At 37.0% G+C, this 21,864-nt stretch overlaps 1 protein-coding gene across 1 annotated transcript; it reads left to right on the top strand.

Moving 5' to 3' along the window:
- Positions 1 to 2,458: 2,458 nt before the first annotated feature.
- LOC131530184 (gastrula zinc finger protein XlCGF49.1-like) lies at positions 2,459 to 3,734 on the top strand. The gene is made up of 2 exons (XM_058760349.1): positions 2,459 to 2,697; positions 2,869 to 3,734. Exons 1-2 carry the CDS (start codon positions 2,649 to 2,651, stop codon positions 3,486 to 3,488), a joined length of 669 nt encoding a protein of 222 aa, XP_058616332.1. The 5' UTR covers positions 2,459 to 2,648; the 3' UTR covers positions 3,489 to 3,734.
- The last annotated feature ends 18,130 nt before the right edge of the window (positions 3,735 to 21,864 follow it).

The following is a 21,864-nucleotide window of genomic DNA, read 5'->3' as shown; positions in this document are numbered from 1 at the left end:
GTCGCGTTTCAAATTTCGCTTAGAGGTGATGACGTCATCAGGCGCGCGGATTCGCTTCTCGAGGTAAGCAGCTCTACACGGCTTTGTTTACACAAACGTAAAATACTGTTCACACAAATTATTTAAGCTGCAATTTACAGTGTCCTTTCTGTATTTGATTATTTGTAACGCAATTTGTGTGTCTTTTCTGGTGCTTGGTGACCAGTGTTGGGAGTAACGCGTTACAAAAGTAATGTGTTACAGTAACGGATTACTTTTTGCTGTAACGCATTAGTGTAAGGCATTACTATTAAATTTTCAGTAATATTTTACTCTGTACATGTACTCTGTACAACACACTTTTAGCCCAAAATTTAATTGTTCAAAGAAAAAAGATTTTTAAAAAACTGGCAAGACCGCGAAACATTAACGAATCAAAAATGCCGCAAGTAAGTTATATTTCCTGTTCGTGGTCAGTCAATAGCCACGTGTTGTGTCCAAGTTTGTAAATAAAGACTAAACGACTTTCATTCATCCCCCTTTCACTGGTGGAACTTTGTGTTGTGTGACGTGAAGGTATGTTTAGGGCTGGTTTTACAGGAGTGCCGCGAGGCTACTGGTCCGACAGTGGAAACACGGCATGATTTTGGCCTCTGTGCTTGAGGTCCGAGGCTATTAGCCCCGCCCAGCTCGCACTGGCCAGTAGAAAAGTGGCTAATGGGTGAAGATGGCAGAATACTGTACATTCGCGAGATGCCTGCATAGCCCACAGTCATGCTACACCATATTGCCCTCTACTGGATGTAAAATGCTCTGCTAAAATGTCTTTTTAGAATGTTAAGTTCTACTTCTGTAGTTATTTTGTTGAAAGTAACTCTTAATTAATACAGGGGTCATGTAAGGCATTACAATTCCGAGACAGTAATATTGTAAGGTAAGGAATTACTTTTAAATAATCTATAATGTATTACAGTTTGAAAGTAACTTGCACAACACTGTTGGTGACTGAAATATTTAGCAAGGCAATTAACCAGCACGTTAAGATACATGCAACTTTTTTGTTCAAAAATTACAAAATGTATATAATGAGCGAGTACATCATCATCTTCCAAAACACGCTTTCGTGATCGTTAATCACTACAGTACGTCTGGCGAGATGATTTTTTTTTTTTCATAAACCGCTAAAACGTAGTAATAAATAATTTTTTAAAAATACTTTTTTTTAAATTATTTATTTACATTCATTGTCGGTTTTTTTTCATGTTCTTCTAATTTTTGTTTTCTGTACATTCGTGTGTATGATTGTTTCAATGTTTGGAGCCAAAAACTAAAGCATAATCTGTGAAAGAAATTAATTAGACATGCTGGAGCGATTTTAATGTTATTTAGCTTTCTTTCATTTTTGACATTTATGTTTGTCAATAAAAAATTGTTTTAGTTACTTTACGTTTTTAAATTTTAGCCTATATTTTAAAAGGACTGCAAACAGAAACTGTAAAGATAAGTGTGTCAGTCATGTCAGTGTGAGAAGTGTTTTTTTTTTTAACAAAGTTTTTGTGTTTTGCTAATGGCAAGTACACAGAATAATATACATAAAATAAAGTGAGATGATCTGATCCTGAATGGCTTGTTTAATGAGTGTTTATAGTCTGAGGCTCATCAATATTATCAGCTGCTGAAAATCCTCTTTATTTCATGTCAATAGATCCTGTTTTCACCTCATTTATTATGCTGATGACTTCAGATCTGTTAATTGCCACATTAAGCTCATTTTATTGGTGTAAAAAGCAAATGACACGACCAGCTATTGTGACATTATAAGATGTAACTATCATAACTGCATTTATTTCATTAGTCTATGATAAACCATGTTTCATATAACACACAAAACTAAAACAATAAACAAAAATAGTTAGTTAATTGGCAATTTATTTGTACCTTGCACATTTGTAAAATTTAATTTTCTGTTTATTCTTTTTAATCTTAAATTGTTTATATTCAGTATCTTTTAAATGTGTGTTTATTTTATATATTAATTTTAGTGCTGGCCAAATAATTAATTGCGCTTAATCACATCCTCAGTATATGTATACATAATATATGTTTGTACTGTGTATTTATTATGTATATATTTAAGAAAGATATGTTATGTTTATATATTAAATATATTTATATATAATATAAATTATATGAATATAAATATATTAGTAAATATTTTCAAAGTATATACTGTATGTATTTGTCTTTGGATGTGATTAATCATGATAAATCATTGCCCAGCACTAATTAATTTGCCTATATATTAATGAATTATAGATAGAGATATAATTTGTGAGTTACTAAAAACTATTTAATTTACTTTAATAGATAGATAGATAGATAAGCATAAATCATTAAAGTGTGTGAATTAGTGCAGAATCAAACTCAGTAACTGATTTATCTTTCATTTTTGCAGATCTGCTCCTCCTTCAATGAAGCTCCTCCCACAACACTCACACCTTCAGCGAAGCTCCTCCCACAACAATCACACCTTCAGTGAAGCTCCTCCCACTGCAGTTCAGCAATAAATGCTGGAATATTCCCATCAGTCTACAAGTGAAGACGAGCATCAGAGCATCAGGAAGAAGTGAAATCTGCAGAGACAGAGTTTATTGAAGGACAGAGAGAACATGAGAGATCCAGAACCCTGCAGAATGAAACACACTGAAGAACAAACAGGTTGGTGTTTATTCTTGATCCTTCATCAGTGAGGCTGAAGAACAATAATGTTATAAAGCTTCAAGCAGTTTATCAGATAAAAAAAGTTTGGTAGAAAAAAAAAACTTTGAAGTTGTGAAAAAACTGTTAAACCAATAAATAATATTTTGTGACTTTTTACTTTAATTTCAGACCTGATGGAGGAGAACGAGGAGAGTGAACAGCAGAAATATCATTGTGGAAAACCTAGAGATAAAACTCACTCTCAGACTGAAAGAGTTTCTTTACTGAAAAGAAGAGACGAGAAAAGTTTCACCTGCACTCAGTGTGGAAAGAGTTTCACATACAAACAGAATCTCAAGAGACACATGAGGATCCACACTGGAGAGAAACCATTCACATGTGATCAGTGCGGGAAGAGATTCACACGATCATCAACCCTTAAGGACCACATGAACATCCACACTGGAGAGAAACTGCATGAATGTGATCAATGTGGAAAAACATTTTTGTGGGCTTCAGTCCTGAAGGATCACCTGAAAGTTCATACGAAGGAGAAACCACATTCATGTTCTTTATGTGGAAAGAGTTTTTCACGTCTGCAGGGTTTAAAAGTTCATCAGAAGATACACACTGGTGTGAGAGAATATATGTGCTTTGAGTGTGAGAAGACCTTTATTACAGCTGAAGAATTGAAACGGCACCAGATGATTCACACTGGAGAGAAACCTTATCACTGCACTGCATGCGGGAAGAGTTTCACTCAATCATCTAATCTACGGAGACATAAAATAAACAATCACAATAAGTAGTTTATCTTCAGGTCCACTGCTTTCAAGTGATACACCACATCTCTTCCATATTAATCTAAACATCATCTAAATATAACAGTGAATAAAGTTCATCTTCAAGACCAGCAGCTTCTGTGAGATTCAGATCAACTCAAAGATGGTGTTCCTCCCCTAAGAACAATATCTAAAGTTTTATTCTTGTATACAACTTTGCTTTATGATATAAATGATATTATTATGCTTTATTACGAGTTTCATTTTATGTTCAAAATGTTCTTCTAATGCATATTTCAGAATCAGAATGAGCTTTTATTGCCAGGTATGTTTACAATTATGAGGAATTTGTTTTCGTGACAGAAGCTTCAGATAATAAAAAGAAGAATTAAAAAAATAGAACAAGTAAATAAGGAATAACAATATACAAATTGACAATTGTATGTACAGGTATATAACAATAGACAGGCTTGTATAAACAGGACACATTTGTAGAAGCTTTTTACAGGTTCAAAATTTTTTGTCCACTAAGCTGAAAAAGAGGCTGATTTATTTTTCATTTCATATTCACAGGTTTTTTTTAAACAACTAGTTATTCTTCTGCTTAGGGTGTATTTTACAAAATGCAGGTGTAAGATACTCTGCCATGTAGGTTTGCATCTGATCCATCTTCAATTTTATTCACTTTTATTCATTTATTTTCAATTGTGAAATACACATTAAATAGTTTGTTTAATCAACATTTTTCCGGGGTCATTTCTGAATAGTTTTTATCGGGCACAGTGCTATTTGTGTGCCTGCTAACAATTTTTAAAGAAGGCTTTGTCATTTCTCTTCACATACAAAATGATAACAGGGAACTATTTTGTTGTTATGAATGTAATTATTTGAAAATCTAAGTATATTTAGATTAATATGGACAAACCATAATGTCCGAGAAAGATCGTCATCAGTGTCTTTATATTAGTGGGATTTTTTTGTGCATCATTTCAGAAATAAATGTAATACTTTTCAATAGAGCACTTTAATAGGCTTTCGGTAAATACTGTGACTCAAACGATCAGTTTCTATCAGCAAACACTCAGAATAAAGTGAGATGATCTGCTGCTGATCCTGAATGGCTTGTTTAATGAGTGTTTATAATCTGAGGCTCATCAATATTATCAGCTGCTGAAAATCCTCTTTATTTCATGTCAATAGATCCTGTTTTCACCTCGTTTATTATGCTGATGACTTCAGATCTGTTAATTGCCACATTAAGCTCATTTTATTGGTGTTAACAGACTTGAGCAAACAACACTGTAAGGGAGCCACTGGTGTGTCAACTGCAGAAAAAAGGTCCCCAAAGATGTTCTGAAGAGCATAAGCACCACTGTTCCAAATGTACCGGCTGATGGAGGCGTAAAAATAAGGTGACATGACAATGAGTGTTTATTCCCAGGAGTGCAAAAATGAAGGTTTCCCTCTAGGCACTAGAGTCTAGTGCATCAAATATATTTACAATGAAAATTCAAAACATAAAACAAACTGTTCAAACAACCATTTGGATATGTCAAACGAATTGACCCAAAAGACAGCAACTTGCGACTCCAAAATCAACTCACAACTCACTCTACGAGTTTTTCAACTAATCTGAGAAGCCATCTTAAAAAGACAAAGCCCCTCCTACTTGGACTAAACCATTTGGTAATTAAAGCTAATAAAGAAACTTAAGAAAAAATAAATAAATGTACTCTAACAGCAACAAAGCGCTAAACTGTTATAATAACACAAAACACAGAAATTTGGAACAAAACAAACTCAATTAATTATTAATGCTTAACAATGCAGAATTAAGCATATCCCCAACACCCCCCTTCCTACATGAGTAAAATGAACCATGCCATCTATTGGCGGGAATGGGATCTTCAAAATGGTGAGCTTTTGCTGTGACTGGGTTTTTGTCTGTTTGGCATGGGAAACTGTTCCAGTACGTATGACTATTTATAATATGTAATTTGTTATACAGAACCAATAGACATTTAACCTGATCACCGGTCTCGCTTTACTTCTTAACACAACACAACACAATACATAAATCAACATAAAATGTATGAATCATTAAATGTCAAACTTGGAAAGAAATGTCATAAGGACAGGAACAACATTACATAACACATGATCAATAACCAACATCTCTGTGTTAACTGGTGTTCAATTTGTGCAAAACAGATAGGGAAATGTATACATGTATGTTCACAGTCCTGTGTCAGAGTCCTTTTCATAATAAAAGTCTGTAGTCACAGAGCCTCACTGTGACAAACACAATCAGTTATTGTGGCATTACAAGATAAAGATAAGAATCACAAAAAGATATCCCCCACCCATTATCTTTTTATGCCTTTAAATTAATAAGAGGTCATATAAAAGTAAGAATTTAAATATATAGATTGTTCCTGTGGCTCAGTGGTAGAGCATTGCAGTGCAAAAGGTCATGGGTTTAATTCCCAGGGAACACACATACTGATTAAAAAAAAAAAAAATGTATAGCCTGAATGCACTGTAAGTCGCTTTAGTCTACTAAATGCATAAATGTAAATATAGATGAAGTTCTTAGAAAATAAAAAGAGATATAAGTTGTGAATTAGTATAAAACACTTTGTGGTTAATTAACTTAAAAGTTACTTCACTAGATGGGTGAACATTAATATTTAAAATGTGTAAATATTACACAAACAATGTGCAATAACTGTTTTATCTTTAATTTTGGCAGATTTGCTCCTCCTTCAGTGAAGCTCCTCCCACAACAATATATTTTCATGAGATGCTTTGCTATCTTGTTAGTCAATAAAGTGAGAGATCTGTCTCATTCATTTCAGCTTTTTAGACTTGCTTAATCTTTTATTGTCTGCTGATTAATAATTTCATAATTTTAGTTACATCCAAAAACTTATGAAGTATTATTATCGCTTTGTGTGCTTCTGTAACTGGGCCTATTCACCCCTCTCCGAGCGGGATTTGAACCATAGCGTCCAGTGTGGGAGGCGGGCGCTCTGACAAGGAGGCTAAAGACCACAGCCTCTAGCATCAATCGTTAGAGCGCCTCTTCAGAACAGGGGAGTGAGGTTTACATGCACAGCACTTACTGGACGAGGACTGTTACACTCACCCCTAAACCTCACTCCATCCGGGTCACGGCACCACGTGTAACCTGTGTAGTCTGCGTTGTGTTTTTTTTTTTTTTTTGGAATAATTAGACGGACATCAGATGACGGATGACAGATGACAGATGACTCTTCTTTAATCTGATAAGACACAATAGTATTTTTAGACCGTGTGGATTCGGCCTTTTTTGTTTCTCTCCCATGCAGAGACAGTACAGAAAGGGCAGAGAGAAAGAAAATGAGAGCCGAAATGGGAGTCGGGCTTGTAACCTGAAGGTTGCCGGTTCGATTCTCGCACCGGCAGGAATTGAAGGTGGGGATTGTGAATGAACAGCACTCTCTCCACCTTTGATACCATGACTAAGGTGCCCTTGAGCAAGGCACCGAACCCCTAATTGCTCCCCGGGCTGCTGGAGCAATGGCTGCTCCGGGTGTGTGTTCACTGTGTGTGTGTGTGTGTGTGTGTGTGCATTTGTTCACTACTCACTGCTGTGTGTGTGCACTTGGATGGGTTAAATGCAGAGCACCAATTTCGAGTATGGGTCAACATACTTGACAATACGTCACGACTTAACTTTTATACCGTGTGGATTCGCCCTGTTGTCATTTCTGTAAAATGAATGTAAAGTGCAATGCAATTAGCACATGCTTCGAGTTCACATCGTACAGAAAAGTGATCAAACTGTTGAAAATTTTTTGTTGAAAATACAAATATAATCAAATATACATGAAAAAATTATGTCTAATTTGATTTAGATGACAGATTTAAGTACAAAAGTAATTTAAAAGAAAAATATGTAATTGCAGGCATGTGCAGAGGGGTGTGTGGTGGGTGCTTGAGCACCGGCCCCTTTTCCCCTTGATGCCCAAAGTGCCCTTTTGTCAAGGCAATTTTTTTTTTTTTGTAATTAAATGCCCTTTTTTGAAGGCCTGCCCAATCTAACTATTAGTAAAGTTACTTAATAATTTAGCCGTAAATAAAATTATCCACATGATGACCTTTGTTGTGAACTTTTATCTTCTACGAAGCAGAGACCAGGAGACGTTGGGATATCTTTCATACAGAAGTTACTCTTTATTGAGAACTCGCTGCGCGTCGCTGTAGTCATCCAAGTCTAAACTAAAGCAGTGATACATTGTAGTTTTAAATACATTTAGGGGGCAGTGCTTAGGAGTGAAAACAAAGCACCTCGGTGACGACCTTTAAGCATGCAAATGAGGTATTCAGGTATAGAATCCTGCCCCATTTAACCACTCCTAATCTAATCAGCCTAACTGCCCAAAGATTGGGGCAGGGGCATCAAGAGCAATTACAAACAAAAGGCAAGAGTCTCCGTCGTCTGGCTCATTAGACTTACAATAAGAGAACAGGAACTGGCAGGGACCTCTTGAATCGTTCATCTGATGTCATCATCTTCACCATAAATGCTAAATACAATGTATATAACTTCTTCAGTTTGTACACTATTACATTGGAATCTAAATTAAACATTTAAATAAATTTGTAATCCCACAATTCCCCCTTTGAGAGTTCTAATAACTCTCACAAAATACAAATTTAGACACTTAAAAGTTCATTCTTGTAACATGTGATCGTTACAGGCACATAGCACTTGTTCTGTGTTGATTGTCTGTAGGGACGAACTGCATGCTGACACAGAAACAAACATGCAGCTCCGTGAAGTTCTTAATAGTCTTTTCTGGTTGGAACTGTCATTTCTCGTGATGGGCGTGAGTCATTTGTTGCATGAAACACTTGATACTAACAGGTTTCCGAACCATGAAGAATTATCTTCAGCCATCAGGTGTAATTTTGCTGAAAGATCAAGAATGTCTTGATCATGTTGCTGGATGACTGAAGTTCTCGTATGTGATTCTCTGCGTTGTGTATTTTTTTCTTTGTTCTGTCTTCCGTGACAGTTGGCTCGGCAGTGGGTCTCGTTGTCTTTTAGAGGTTGTGGCTTCATACGCAGGTAAGGAGTTCGGCGCGTATGGGTCTCAGGACAGCCATCATGTGGTATCTGCACAGAGGAAGAAAGAAAACAAAAGACAGCAGTATTTGTTCTAAAGACTACAAACATTAGGGTTGTATCCTCTGTTCAATCTGTGTCTGCTATTGTTGTTCCTTCTTTCTCTATTTCTTAATTCCTGTGACACCTAAAGAACAGTGAGGTGAGGGTGGACTAGTGGATGGGGAAGGCCTATGAGGGTGTGTTCACCACAGGGTTGGCCCCCGAAGCCTGTTGCATCCGGTTCTTCCCTGCGGCTCCTCACTGGTCCATGTGTCCTAACCTATCCCTGTAGGTGGAGGAACAACTTTACAGTGTGACACATGAGTCCAAGTTTTCCTTCCCTGACACAATACTGCAGCTGCTGTAATCAACATCACTTGATGTGGTCCGTACCACTTAGGCTCTAATGGCTTGTTTCTGAACGACTTTATCATGACCCATTGACCTGGGATGATAGTGTGTCCACCTTCTAGTGGAGTCTGCCAACACGACTCAACTCTCTCTCTGGCACTCTGTACTGCCTTTGTGAGGTTTTCACAGTAAGCGATCAGGGCATCTGAAGCAATGTGAACATCAGCATTTCTAAGATCAATCACACCTGGCATCTGCATAGGACGCCCAGTAATAATCTCATGAGGGCTCAGTCCTACTGATCTGTTAGGTGACGCCTCATACTACACAGTACTGCGGGCAGTGCTTCAACCCATGGTACTCCTTCCTGATGCATTTTGCTTAGCCTGGTTTTGATTGTTCTGTTTGATCGTTCAACCTGTCCTGATGCTTGTGGCCTATAGGGACAGTGAAGGTTCCACTTAATCTTCAACATTCTAGACACTTCCTTGACTACCTGTCCTGTGAAGTGGGTACCTTGATCTGAGTCAATGCAATCTGGTAATCCCCATCTGGGAATGAAATCAGTAACAAGACATTTAGCAGTATGTGCAGCTGTAGCACGCCCTGTTGGATAAGCTTCTACCCATCTTGAGAATTTGTCTATTACTACCAAAACGTCAGTTTTTCCTTTACAAGGGGGCAATGATATGTAATCAACTTGCAGGTGACGAAATGGCCCTGGTGGAGCTGGGGTATGTGCTGCTGGTGTGGTGGCTGCTGGTACCTCATTATTTTTCTGACATGTTACACATCTCTTGACTGTTTCAGTGGCTATGTTTCTGAATTTTGGATTCCACCATTGATTTGAGAACCTGTGATTCATCGTTGCTGGACCACTGTGACCCAAATTGTGTATTTGTTGAGCCAAATATGGCAACAGTGATTCGGGAGCAACATATTTTCCCCCTTTGGTCCAGCAGCCGGATGAATCCACAGTGGCTCCTTTTTCTAACCATGTCCATGCTTCATATAGAGGAACGTCTTTATACAGATCAATGATTGATTCCGGAGGTAGAATTGTCTTCTGTGCTGTACTACCTGAACACACTTGTACAGTTGCATAGAAACAAGCCTGTTTAGCCGCTACATCAGCAAGAGCATTACCTTTAGCTTCCGTAGTATTAGTTGTGAGGTGTGCTTTCACTTTGATCACCGCTAATTTCTTTGGGAGTTTCATGGCAAACATTAAATCTTTCACTAATCCAGCATGCTTAATGGGGGATCCAGCAGAAGTTAGAAATTGTCTGGTTTGCCAAATAACACCAAAATCATGAATTACCCCAAAAGCATACCTGGAATCTGTGTAGATATTTGCAACTGATCCTGAAGCTAGCGTGCATGCTCTTGTTAAGGCTACTAGTTCTGCAGCTTGAGCTGAAAAATGATCTGAAGTCGACCTGAAGCAACTACTTCAGTGGTGGAAGTTACTGCATATCCTGCTCGTCTGTTACCTTCAACAACTTGAGCTGAACCATCAACAAACAACTCCAATTCTGCGTTCTCTATGGGAGTTTCTGCTATTTCACTTGTCGCTGCATATGTAAGCGTAACACAATCATGAGTCATTTCACCTTCACCCTCTAACACAACTTCAGTCATTGCAGACATCATACATGAGGATGGGTTCGTGACTGGTGCACGCTGTATAACAATGTTCGGGGCTGTGAGAGTTGCTAACCAATTTCCCCAACGGGAGGAGGTGACAGAAGTGACTTTTGCTTGATTCATTAGTGCAGACACTGCGTGAGGGCATTTTACATTTACATTCTGACCTAACACCATTCCTGATGAAGCCTGAAGCGCTAGATGAACTGCCTGTACTGCTCTGAGGCATGGGCCCATACCTTGAGCGACTATGTCAAGTTTACCAGAATAGTAATGAATTGGGCGTAAGCTGCCCCCATGATCTTGCATTAGACATGCAGTCATAAAGCCTAAGTGTTCATGGACATAAAGCACAAAGGGTCTATCAGATTGGGCAATTCCTAATGCTGGTGCTTGACATAGTGCTCTCTTCAAATCATTAAAAGCTTTGATATGAAGTTCTTCCATACAAACAGTATCTGAATCTTTACCATGGCCTTTCAACAAATCATAGAGAGGCTGTGCAATCGAGGCATAGTCTTCAATCCAAGGTCTACAGTAACCTGCTGTTCCTAAAAATGAGCGGAGTGTTTTAATGGTAGTAGGCGGAGGTATGGCTTTGACTGAAGCCGCTCGATCCTGTGTAATGGATCTATTTCCTGCACCAATTGTTTGACCCAGAAATGTGACTTGCTTTTTAGCAATTTGAGCTTTGTGAAAGCTGCATTTGTGTCCTTTTTTATGCAAATAGTCCAACAATGCTGTCAATTCAATTTGATGTACCTCGTGGTCTGTTGAGGCAAGCAAAATATCATCGACACATTGAATCATAGTGGACTGTTTGACTGGACATTCTGGGTCACATAAATCACGTCTGACAGCCTGATGGTATATGGTCGGGGAGTTTTGAAATCCCTGTGGCAATCGTGTCCACTGGTATTGTTCATAGTCAACTGTGAAAGCTAACCATGACTGGCTGTCAGAGTGCAACGGTACAGAAAAGAATCCATTAGACATATCAATTACTGAAAAAATCTTACATTCTAATGGTAAGCCATTACAAATTGTAGATGGATCTGCCACTAGGGGGGTGATTTTATCAATATGTTTATTGGCTACTCTGTAGTCTATTGTAAGTCTCCATGTCCCATTTGATTTCTTGATGGGCCATATGGGTGAATTACATGGACTGTTGGTTTTAACTAGCACTCCTTGCTTCAGCAACTTTTCTACAATAGGTTTGATTCCTGTATAGCTTCCTTATTAATCGGATATTGTTTGGTGACCGGAGGTGGATTTCCGTCAATTTAACTGGTTCTACACCTGTTAACAAACCACAATCATCCTTGTCTTTAGCCCAAATTAGATGATTCTGTAAGAAAGCATACTCAGTAGGGATTGCATTATTGGTAGAAACTTGTGCTGAGGAAATTTTATGCTAGCGGATTCTGAGGACACGTCTAACGTTAGATGTACTTGTCTCAGAAGATCCATGCCTAAAATTGCACCTGTATTTAATGGAGCACATAGCAATTTTGTAGCCAGAGTTTTGGGCCAAATTGTACCTCTATGGGCGGGGTTTCATACAAAACAGAATCTTCACCTATTACGCCAGTTAAACAAAGTTTGGTTTTCTTGTATGGGATGTTTAAAACTTGTGCCAATTTTGTAGGAATTACTGTACACTCTGCACCTGTATCAAGCAAAAATCAATCTCTTTCTCTTTACGCTACCTTTCACAAAAATTATTTTGTCATTGTGATGGATTACAGGGGAAAGGTAGCTACTCACAGCCCCAACAATTAGTTTTTTTCCTGGTCTTGTTGTGCTCTTAGAAGAGCCTGTACGAGCTGTCCTAAAGTTTCAGTGGTCACTGGCGGAACTACTTCAGGGTTGTAGGCAGGCTGAGGAGGAGCAGAATTATGCATAGCATTTCTTTTACTATCTTGCAACTTCTTCCTACACTCTTTCTCCCAATGTCCTAATTTTTCACAGTAGTTGCATTTGCCTTCTCTTTTAGACCATCTCTTGTCTTGTTTTGTTGTGTTAAACGTAGCTGCTGCTACTCTCACTTTTGCCTTGACATCAGCATCTCTTTCCCATGTAGCTAACCTGTCTAGGTTACTTCTGAGAGTTCTGTTAGACCAAGTTAGATCTAAGAATGGTAAAGCTTTTCTGTATTCGGCTACAAGGCCATCTGACCAGATACGAACTAGGGGTCCCTTGTCATCTAGCACACTTTCAGGGTCATCAACAATTCCACTGTAAATTACAGCTGACTGACAAAATCTCTCAGTATATTCACTCACAGTTTCTTCTTTCTTTTGCACACAGGTAGTAATTCTAGACCAATCTATTTTGGGTCCCATGATATTCTTTAGAATTTTCAAAACACCTTCTCTCAAATCGCCTTTACTGGCATGTTGTAGTTCAGAAGTAACAGCAGACTCAAAACTGTTGAATTCAGATTCAGTTAGAATTTGTGACATCAGCTGTGTGACTTCTGTTAACGACATGTCGTAAAGGCGCATTTTACTGGTCAATACTCTTCTAAATTCAGAAAAATGTGTGCGCGCTGAGGGTAAGCTCTGAGACAGTCTCTCTATCTCTTTAGGCCCTAGTGTTTTGGCAACAGTTTGTATTTGCACAACAGAAGAGTTGAGGGGAACACTTTCAGTTTCCTCAATTCTGAGAGATCTTCTCCGAGCACCACAAATATTGACCGAATTTACAGGCACATCAATTACTGATTGGAGAGCTACATCTCTTTCAAAGAATGCTTGTAAATCAGGGTAAATTTTATCCGGCTGACTAACTTCCACATCAGTTTTTGCTGCAGCTTTGTTGCGGTTCAATTTCTTAGTCAAAGAGGACACTCTAGCTTGAAGCTCATTGTTCTGTTTCTCTAGCTCTGAGTTACGCTGAGATTGTTGTGTAGCTAGTGCTAAACCAAATTCTCTGTGGCAGCAGATAATGCCTTTCACATTGTTCTTGCGAACATATGCTCCTAATACCTTTTTACACTCATCTACAGACCAAGTCTTATCTGGATGGATCTCATATTTCTGAATTAGTTCTTGTCTAACTTTTTCAGTGACTATTAGGTTCATTTGCACTCCTAACAGTGATTTGAATTCGCTATCTGACCACAAAGGAGTCGCAAGACCACCCTTTTCTGTTGTTGGAATCAGCCTAGCATTCCTTCTAACCATTTTGTACGTTTCTTCTGTACCACACAAACAAAAACACTAAAACTTCTCTGATCAACAGAGGGTACACTTGTTAACACAGCTTAACTATTGTTAACTTTCTTACCACACAATCAAAACACTAAAACTTCTCTGATCAACAGAGGATAAACCAAAATTATTAGCATGAAATGCTAAACTTCTCTGTGAAAAGAGGATAAACCAAAATAACTAGCACGTAAATGCCAATCTTCCCTGCCTACACAGAACAGAGGATAAAACAATATTAGCACTTGATGCTAAACTTCCCTGCCTGGACAGAGGGTAACTTCATCTCTAAAAGTTCATTTTTAGAGGAAAACTTAGTTAACCAAACCCTACAGCTGTCTGTTAACTCTTCTCTGACGGCGCAGAGGATAAACAAATTTGTACTGGTCTTAAAGGTTCTTTTGGATTAGAGACAGCACTCACCACAACCTTGGTTGAGAGAAAAATTCAGTCTGGAAATCTTTGTTCAGCTTGAAGTTTTCGCTGGATTCCAAAAGATGCAGTCTGGAAGCAGATCTTTGTTTGAGCTTGAAGTTTTCAAACTGGATTCAGGTGAGGAAGCTGGAACTCTATCCGGGTCACGGCACCATCTGTTGTAAACCTATATCTTCTAAAGTTTAGGCAACTCAGAAGTGAAGACCAGGAGACTTCGGGTTGTATCTTCAGCAGGATTCTTTTATTGAGAACACAAGCTGTCGGTAGCTGTAGTCATCGAAAATCTAACTAAAAGCAGTGATACATTGTAGTTTTAAATACATTTAGGGGGCAGTGCTTAGGAGTGAAAACAAAGCACCTGGGTGACGACCTTTAAGCATGCAAATGAGGTATTCAGGTATAGAATCCTGCCCCATTTAACCACTCCTAATCTAATCAGCCTAACTGCCCAAAGATTGGGGCAGGGGCATCAAGAGCAATTACAAACAAAAGGCAAGAGTCTCCGTCGTCTGGCTCATTAGACTTACAATAAGAGAACAGGAACTGGCAGGGACCTCTTGAATCGTTCATCTGATGTCATCATCTTCACCATAAATGCTAAATACAATGTATATAACTTCTTCAGTTTGTACACTATTACATTGGAATCTAAATTAAACATTTAAATAAATTTGTAATCCCACACCTTTCACCTGATGATCTCATCTGGGACGATCCCTCACGTTCAGACACCTTTAGTAATTTAGGGAACCAGGATGCCTTCAATAATGTCCGCGGCTGCCGGTAAGTGGAGTTCTCAGTGGAGCGGTGTGCTGGTAAACTTATATTATTGAATTAATATTATTTTACGAGAATGGCGTGAAGAGATCATGCACAGCTGTTGTTTATATATTGCTGTGTGTAGCCTGTGGAAGCAAGGTTAGCTGCAGCAAGTCAAGTCACCTTTATTTATATAGCGCTTTTAACAATACAGATTGTGTAACAGTATCAAATTGGAGGATAGAGTGTCAGTAATGTATAATGATAAGATTAAACACTCAATTTTCAGTTAAAGGCATTTCATTATTGAATTCAGAGATGTCATTGCACATATACTATTTAAACTAAACTGAGCTAGACAATCAAATCGACAATAATCGCTAGAAATAAGTGTCCCCAAATGAGCAAGCCAGAGACGACAGCGGCAAGGAACCAAAACTCCCTCTGAGACGGAATGGAGAAAAAAATATAATATGTGTGTGTGTATGTATATATGTGTATGTATATGTATGTATATATATATGTATATATTTTATTTTTATTTTTTATTTTTGTTATACTATTTATTATTTTAGAATGTATTTATTCATTTTTCATATTTGTATATTATGTTATAATTTATTTTAAATGTATAAATGTATTATTTCTATTTTTATACTGTTGCAATTTCTAACAATAAAAGTATTATGTAGTTAGGTATTTTATTATACTTTTAGTTATTTTGTTATATTTTAAGTTTTATTGTATTTTAGTCGAGGTCTTCACTGGGGATATGTCTCTGGGGCTCGTCTAGGTGTCCTGGTCTCCGCTGACGATCAGGGCTGTAGACATCATCTCTTGGTGCTGATCCACCATCTGATCGAATATGGACTGAGAAACAGAATAGGAAAGAAACAGACAAATATTAGCGTAGATGCCATTCTTCTTACGATGTAGTGAGTACATTGTGCGTTATGGGGAGTGTTCCCGGTTCCGGTTGATCAATCCTTTAACGGATTTGAATAATTAAGTACTCCATACTTCACTTGTGATCGATATGATACCTCTTCATTCATTGCTACGAACTGATGGCGGTCAGATAAGTACGATTTGAACCATGCTAAGGCACTTCCACTTCCAGGCTTAACAACAGCCAATTTGAAGGTTTTGGGGACATATCCTAATGACAATGATGAATTAATAATAGCCAAAAGAGGATCTATGACTTCTGGAAGCAGCTCTTTTAGTAGTTTAGATGGAATCGGGTCTAACATACATGTTGTTGGTTTAGATGATTTAACAAGTTTATACAATTCTTCCTCTCCAACAGTAGAGAATGAATGAAATTGTTCCTCAGGGGATCTATAGTGCGCTATCTGATGCGATACTGTAGCTGACGGCTGCAAGGATACAATTTTATCTCTGATAGTATCGATCTTGGAAGTAAAGTAGTTCATAAAGTCATTACAGCTGTGCTCTTGGGAAATGCCAACACCTGTTGATGCTTTTTTTTTTTTTTTGTTAATTTACTCACTGTATTCAATACATACTGGGGGTTATGTTTGTTTTCTTCTAGAAGAGACGAAAAGTAATCAGATCTAGCAGTTTTTAATGCTTTTCTGTAGGATAGGGCACTTTCCCGCCAAGCTATACAAAATACCTCTAGTTTTGTTTTCCTCCAGCTACGCTCCATTTTCCGGGCTGCTCTCTTTAGGGCGCGAGTGTGCTCATTATACCACGGTGTTGGACTCTTATCCTTAACCTTCCTTAAGCGTAAAGGAGCAACTGTATCTAAAGTGCTAGAAAAGAGAGAGTCCGTAGTTTCTGTTACATCATCAAGTTGTTCTGAGCTATTGGATATGCTGAGGAACTGAGATAAGTCAGGAAGATTATTTATAAAGCAGTCTGTTGTGGTAGAAGTGATGGTTCTACCATATTTGTAACAAGGAGTTGGCTTTACAGCTTTAGCTATATGGAATATACAGGAGACTAGATAATGATCTGAGATATCATCGCTCTGCTGCAAAATTTCAACGCCACTGACATCAATTCCATGTGACAGTATTAAATCTAGAGTATGATTTCGACAATGAGTAGGTCCTGACACGTGTTGTTTAACACCAATTGAGTTTAGAATGTCTATAAATGCTGATCCCAACAAATCTTTTTCATTATCAACATGGATATTAAAATCACCAACGATTAGGACTTTATGTGCAGCCAGCACTAACTCTGATAGAAAATCTGCAAATTCTTTAATAAAGTCTGTATGGTGCCCTGGTGGCCTGTATACAGTAGCCAGTACAAAACTTGTTTCTTTGGATAACGTTATATGAAGCACCATTACTTCGAACGAGTTATACTTGAAACCCGACCTCTGAGAAATACTGAAAATATTGCTATAAATTGTAGCAACACCTCCCCCTTTACCTTTTGGACGCGGTTCATGTTTCTACGGTTGGTTTTGCCTCGCGGCGATGACATCATCAATCATGAGCTTCAGTGTGAGGTTTCTGAGGGGAGTAGTTCACGCTGTTTCACGTAATTGAAAAATACACTTTACACCATCTTTAAACTAAACAAAAATAGTTCAAGTTAATTGGAAATTTATTTGTACCTTGCACATTTGTAAAATTACATTTTCTGTTTATTCTTTTTGATCTTACATTGTTTATATTCAGTATCTTTTAAATGTGTGTGTTTGATGCGATTAATCATGATAAATCGTTGCCCAGCACTAATTAATTTGCCTATATATTAATGAATTATAGACATAGAATTTGTGAGTTACTAAAAACACTTTAATTTACTTTAATAGGTCGATAGATAGATAGATAGATATGTTTATGTAGATTATTAAAGATTCTTAGAACGCTAATATGTTGCATAGGTATCAACATATAATATACACTCTCAATAAGATCATCTGGATACGAATTGATAGAGACCAAACATGGTACAAGTGAGGTGATCTTAACTAGTGATCTATCATAAGCATAAAACAGTATACAATACACAAGAACATATACAAGAACAGTAATAATATACACAGTGACCTGAAGATATGTGTTCATTCAAAGAAAGGTTTTTCTATGAATTAATTAGTGAAGAGTCCATTTTTATGGCATAATGTCTCTTTCCTAAGGGAAAATGAGGTGAGTGTTGCTCTGCCCGCATTCCTTTGAGCAATAAAACTAGTGTTATCAGGTTGGTTGCCATGGAACAGGGGACCTGGAGTCATCCACAGACATACTGGCACCCAATATGTGTATTGGGTGAGGGGTCTGTGATTATTGGTTAACCTAATAACTAATTTGATTTTGATTTGTTAAGTCAATTAAAAAATTGTGCCTGATTGGTCCAAATGCTACAGCTCTCTTGATTGATAAAAACATGACTGCCACCATCTTGTGTCTCAGTTATCACCTCAGAGCACTTCAGTGTTAATATAGAGAATGTGATGCTACATCACGGCGTGTTGCATGCTGGGGCGCCGCCGCCATTTTGAGAGGATCATCATCTGCTACAAATGCTGAAATTAATACGGATACCTGCTTATCTTTTGTTTTGTTTTTGCCAAGTTAAATATTCACATTCTTCATTGGATCGTTTGCAGGGAAGAGAAGCTATTTTATCATTTCACATGATAATTAGATTTTTTCTCTTAAGTTTTGTAGAATTTCGTTTACTTTGATCTGATTACCGTGAAAACAGTGTCGCCCGCTGCTGCTTCAGCCGTCGTATGGTAGATTATCCAAATAAAGTGTTTCAGAAGTCGATCCATTTCTTTGTTGGAAACGTTTTAATGACGAAGTATAATTGTTGTCATTGTAAATATTCCTTTTTCCGTGGCCATGGAGGAGAATCAGAGGTTGTGGGTCACATCAGCAGACAGACACAAGCACACTGTATGTTTATATTCATTTCAACAAATGACAACTAAATTTAAATCCCTGGAAGCTTGTGAACAGTTTTGTAGCATTTTAAAATGCTGGTTTAATGTAGTAAGACAGTGATGCTAAGACATGCAGACGTGCCCAGAATATTAACGCAACTTGTTTAAATACACACACAAGCGTTTTTCTCCCTTTAGAAGAATGAAGAAAGCACTAATGCAATAAGACAGACAGTATTTAAAGTTAATATTTTGGGTTCATCAGCTTTTCTGCTCGTCGTATGCTTTATTAGTTAGGTGTGTACAGAATGTGGTCTTTTAATATCACTGTCTCGTGCATAAGCGTTCAGTGTGTAAATAAACGCATTGCGTTCACATTTTGTGCTTATGTGTATATCTGCACATAGTATGCTTTACATTTTTTTGTCTTTATCACTGTTTTGGTACCTTAAGCAATATTAAGTGTTATTTCTGTTGAGCGTTTTAAAGTCCCTGTTCAAGTTCTGCTAATTCACAAGCCGAGTGAGAGTCATACTCGCAAAGTTTGTTAATTATTAAGCCAAACAAAATCAAAACTTTCATAAACATGCAGCAATATGATTATTTTATTGAGTGATAGGCAGTGGGCTAATCAGTGACATTATTAATAGATTTACTATCTGGCGTCATCTCCACGACCTGCTTCCCTTGGTGTTTTGTGATGTAGAAAAGGTGAAAAAATTCACTGCATTGTCCAGTTTTCTCTCAGAACGATGATCGGAGTTACTTTTGCAATTCTCGATGCAGCATGAATGACATAAAATGGTGACATTTTTCACAATCATGACAGAAAATTAAAAAAATGACCTGAACTCAATAGCAGAATGGCAGTGCAATCCTCTCAGTATGGCGGATGAACAAAGCAGTTTCCCAGAACTCAATGCGGCGTGACGTCAGCTTCACATTCTCTATTGTATAAGTTTTGTGAAAAGTAGATCATCGTTTTCAGGTCTTATGATGCCTCACCAAATGTGAGACAATAATGTGTCGAGCAATAAAATCTGTCCTAACCAGCCACAATTAGCAACATGACATCATGTAAAGTTTCACAGTGTAAAGAAAAAAAAATCATGTTTGAAAATGGCCTTCTTCAATTCTCTTGAGATTTTCCCTTTCCTATCTTCAATAACTTTATTTCACTTTTACTTACTTTTTTGTATTTGCTTCACCAATTAATTATCAAACAATACTCATTTATTAAAAACTTTTATCTATTTTTATTTTCAACTGATTCATCTTACATCAAGAACAACTAATTTAATAATTTTAGATGCATCTAAAAAACATGATATTATGATATATTTTGGGGTTTTATGTTTACATTTTTTAAATAAAGAATTAAATGAATTAAATGAAATGCTTAATAAAAATGTAGGCTATTTCACCCCACACATGACTGCGATTCAGTGAGATGGCTGTGTTCATCATTTACATACATTTACATTTAGTCATTTACGTTTAGTCATTTACATTTAGTTTAGCAGAAGCTTTTATCCAAAGTGACTTACAAGTAGAAGCAGTCAAAACCAACAAAAGGGCAATAGCATGTAAGTACAAGTCGCAGTTAGCCTAATACAGTACACGCACTGTACATCAGTAACTGTTTTACCTTTATTTTTGATTGATATGTTGCTATAGAGATGTTTTGCAATTTTAAACAGCATTTGGCATGTTTTTGATCATCTACCCTTGATTTCGCCACACTGTGGAGGCGTCACTGTTAGCGCACGCTCCCTTCATTCAGTGTCGAATCCTTTGAAGCAGTTAACGCTATTTCGCTTAATTGTAAAAGACACTTTACACAGTTTAAGCAGCATTTTTATGAGGTCATTTCTGAATGGTTTTTATTATGCCCCGCGCTAGTTGTGTGTCTGCTAACTAAAATACTTATTTTTAAAGAGGAATTTATATTTTCTGTAGCCTATATCTTCACATAAAGTTGTTAGCAAAAAAATTACTTTATTGTTATGAATGTAGTTATTAGGAATTCAAGCTATTTATATGGACAAATTACAATGTTTGATAAAGATGGGTGCCCGTCTTTCTTCATATTACTGGTATTTTCTGTATCATTTGATAAATAATAGTAATATTAGAGTGCTTTTATTGGCTCAAACAATCAGTTTCTATCAGCAAACACTCAGAATAAAGTGAGCTGATCTGCTGCTGATCCTGAATGGCTTGTTTAATGAGTGTTTATAGTCTGAGGCTCATCAATATTATCAGCTGCTGAAAATCCTCCATTTCATGATAATAGCTCCTGGTTTCACCTCATTCATTATGCTGATCTCCTGTAAATTGCCAGTTAAAGTTCATTTCATTCTTATTGTCAGAATTAACTATGCAGTCACTATTATGATATCTACAAGACACAAATGTCCTAACAGCATTTATTTCATTAGTCTGTGTTAAACTATGTTTAATATAAAACACAAAACTAAAAACCAATGAACAGCAATTCAAACTCAAATGGAAGGAACTATGGAATCAATGATTTTTGTTGGTTACATAAATGTAAATTTATTTCTTTATTATTTTGGATTTGTTCTTAACATTTTATATATATATATATATATATATATATATATATATAATGTTTTTTTTAAATCATGGTATTTGATCATGGATTTGTCTATATTTCTTTGCCTATATGTTAATTAGGGGGCGGATAAATGTAGAACTGAAATAGAAAGAGACAAAACAGAAACGCATGTGTAAATTAATAGAACAATTCGGATAATTTAATATAGATAGCAGATAAACAAAAATGCTTGAAATGTGAATTAGTATAAAAGGAAACTTTTACATTTCACTGAATGCTCCTCATTCAGTGAAGCTCCTCCCACAACAATCACACCTTCAGTGAAGCTTCTCCCACAACAATCACACCTTCAGTGAAGCTCCTCCCACAACAATCACAGCTTCAGT

The sequence above is a fragment of the Onychostoma macrolepis genome, chromosome 22 (genome assembly GCF_012432095.1).
Source record: "Onychostoma macrolepis isolate SWU-2019 chromosome 22, ASM1243209v1, whole genome shotgun sequence".
Taxonomy (NCBI): Eukaryota; Metazoa; Chordata; class Actinopteri; order Cypriniformes; family Cyprinidae; genus Onychostoma; species Onychostoma macrolepis.
Note: the sequence above shows the minus strand (reverse complement) of the source record. Positions and strands in the feature narration are given on the sequence as shown.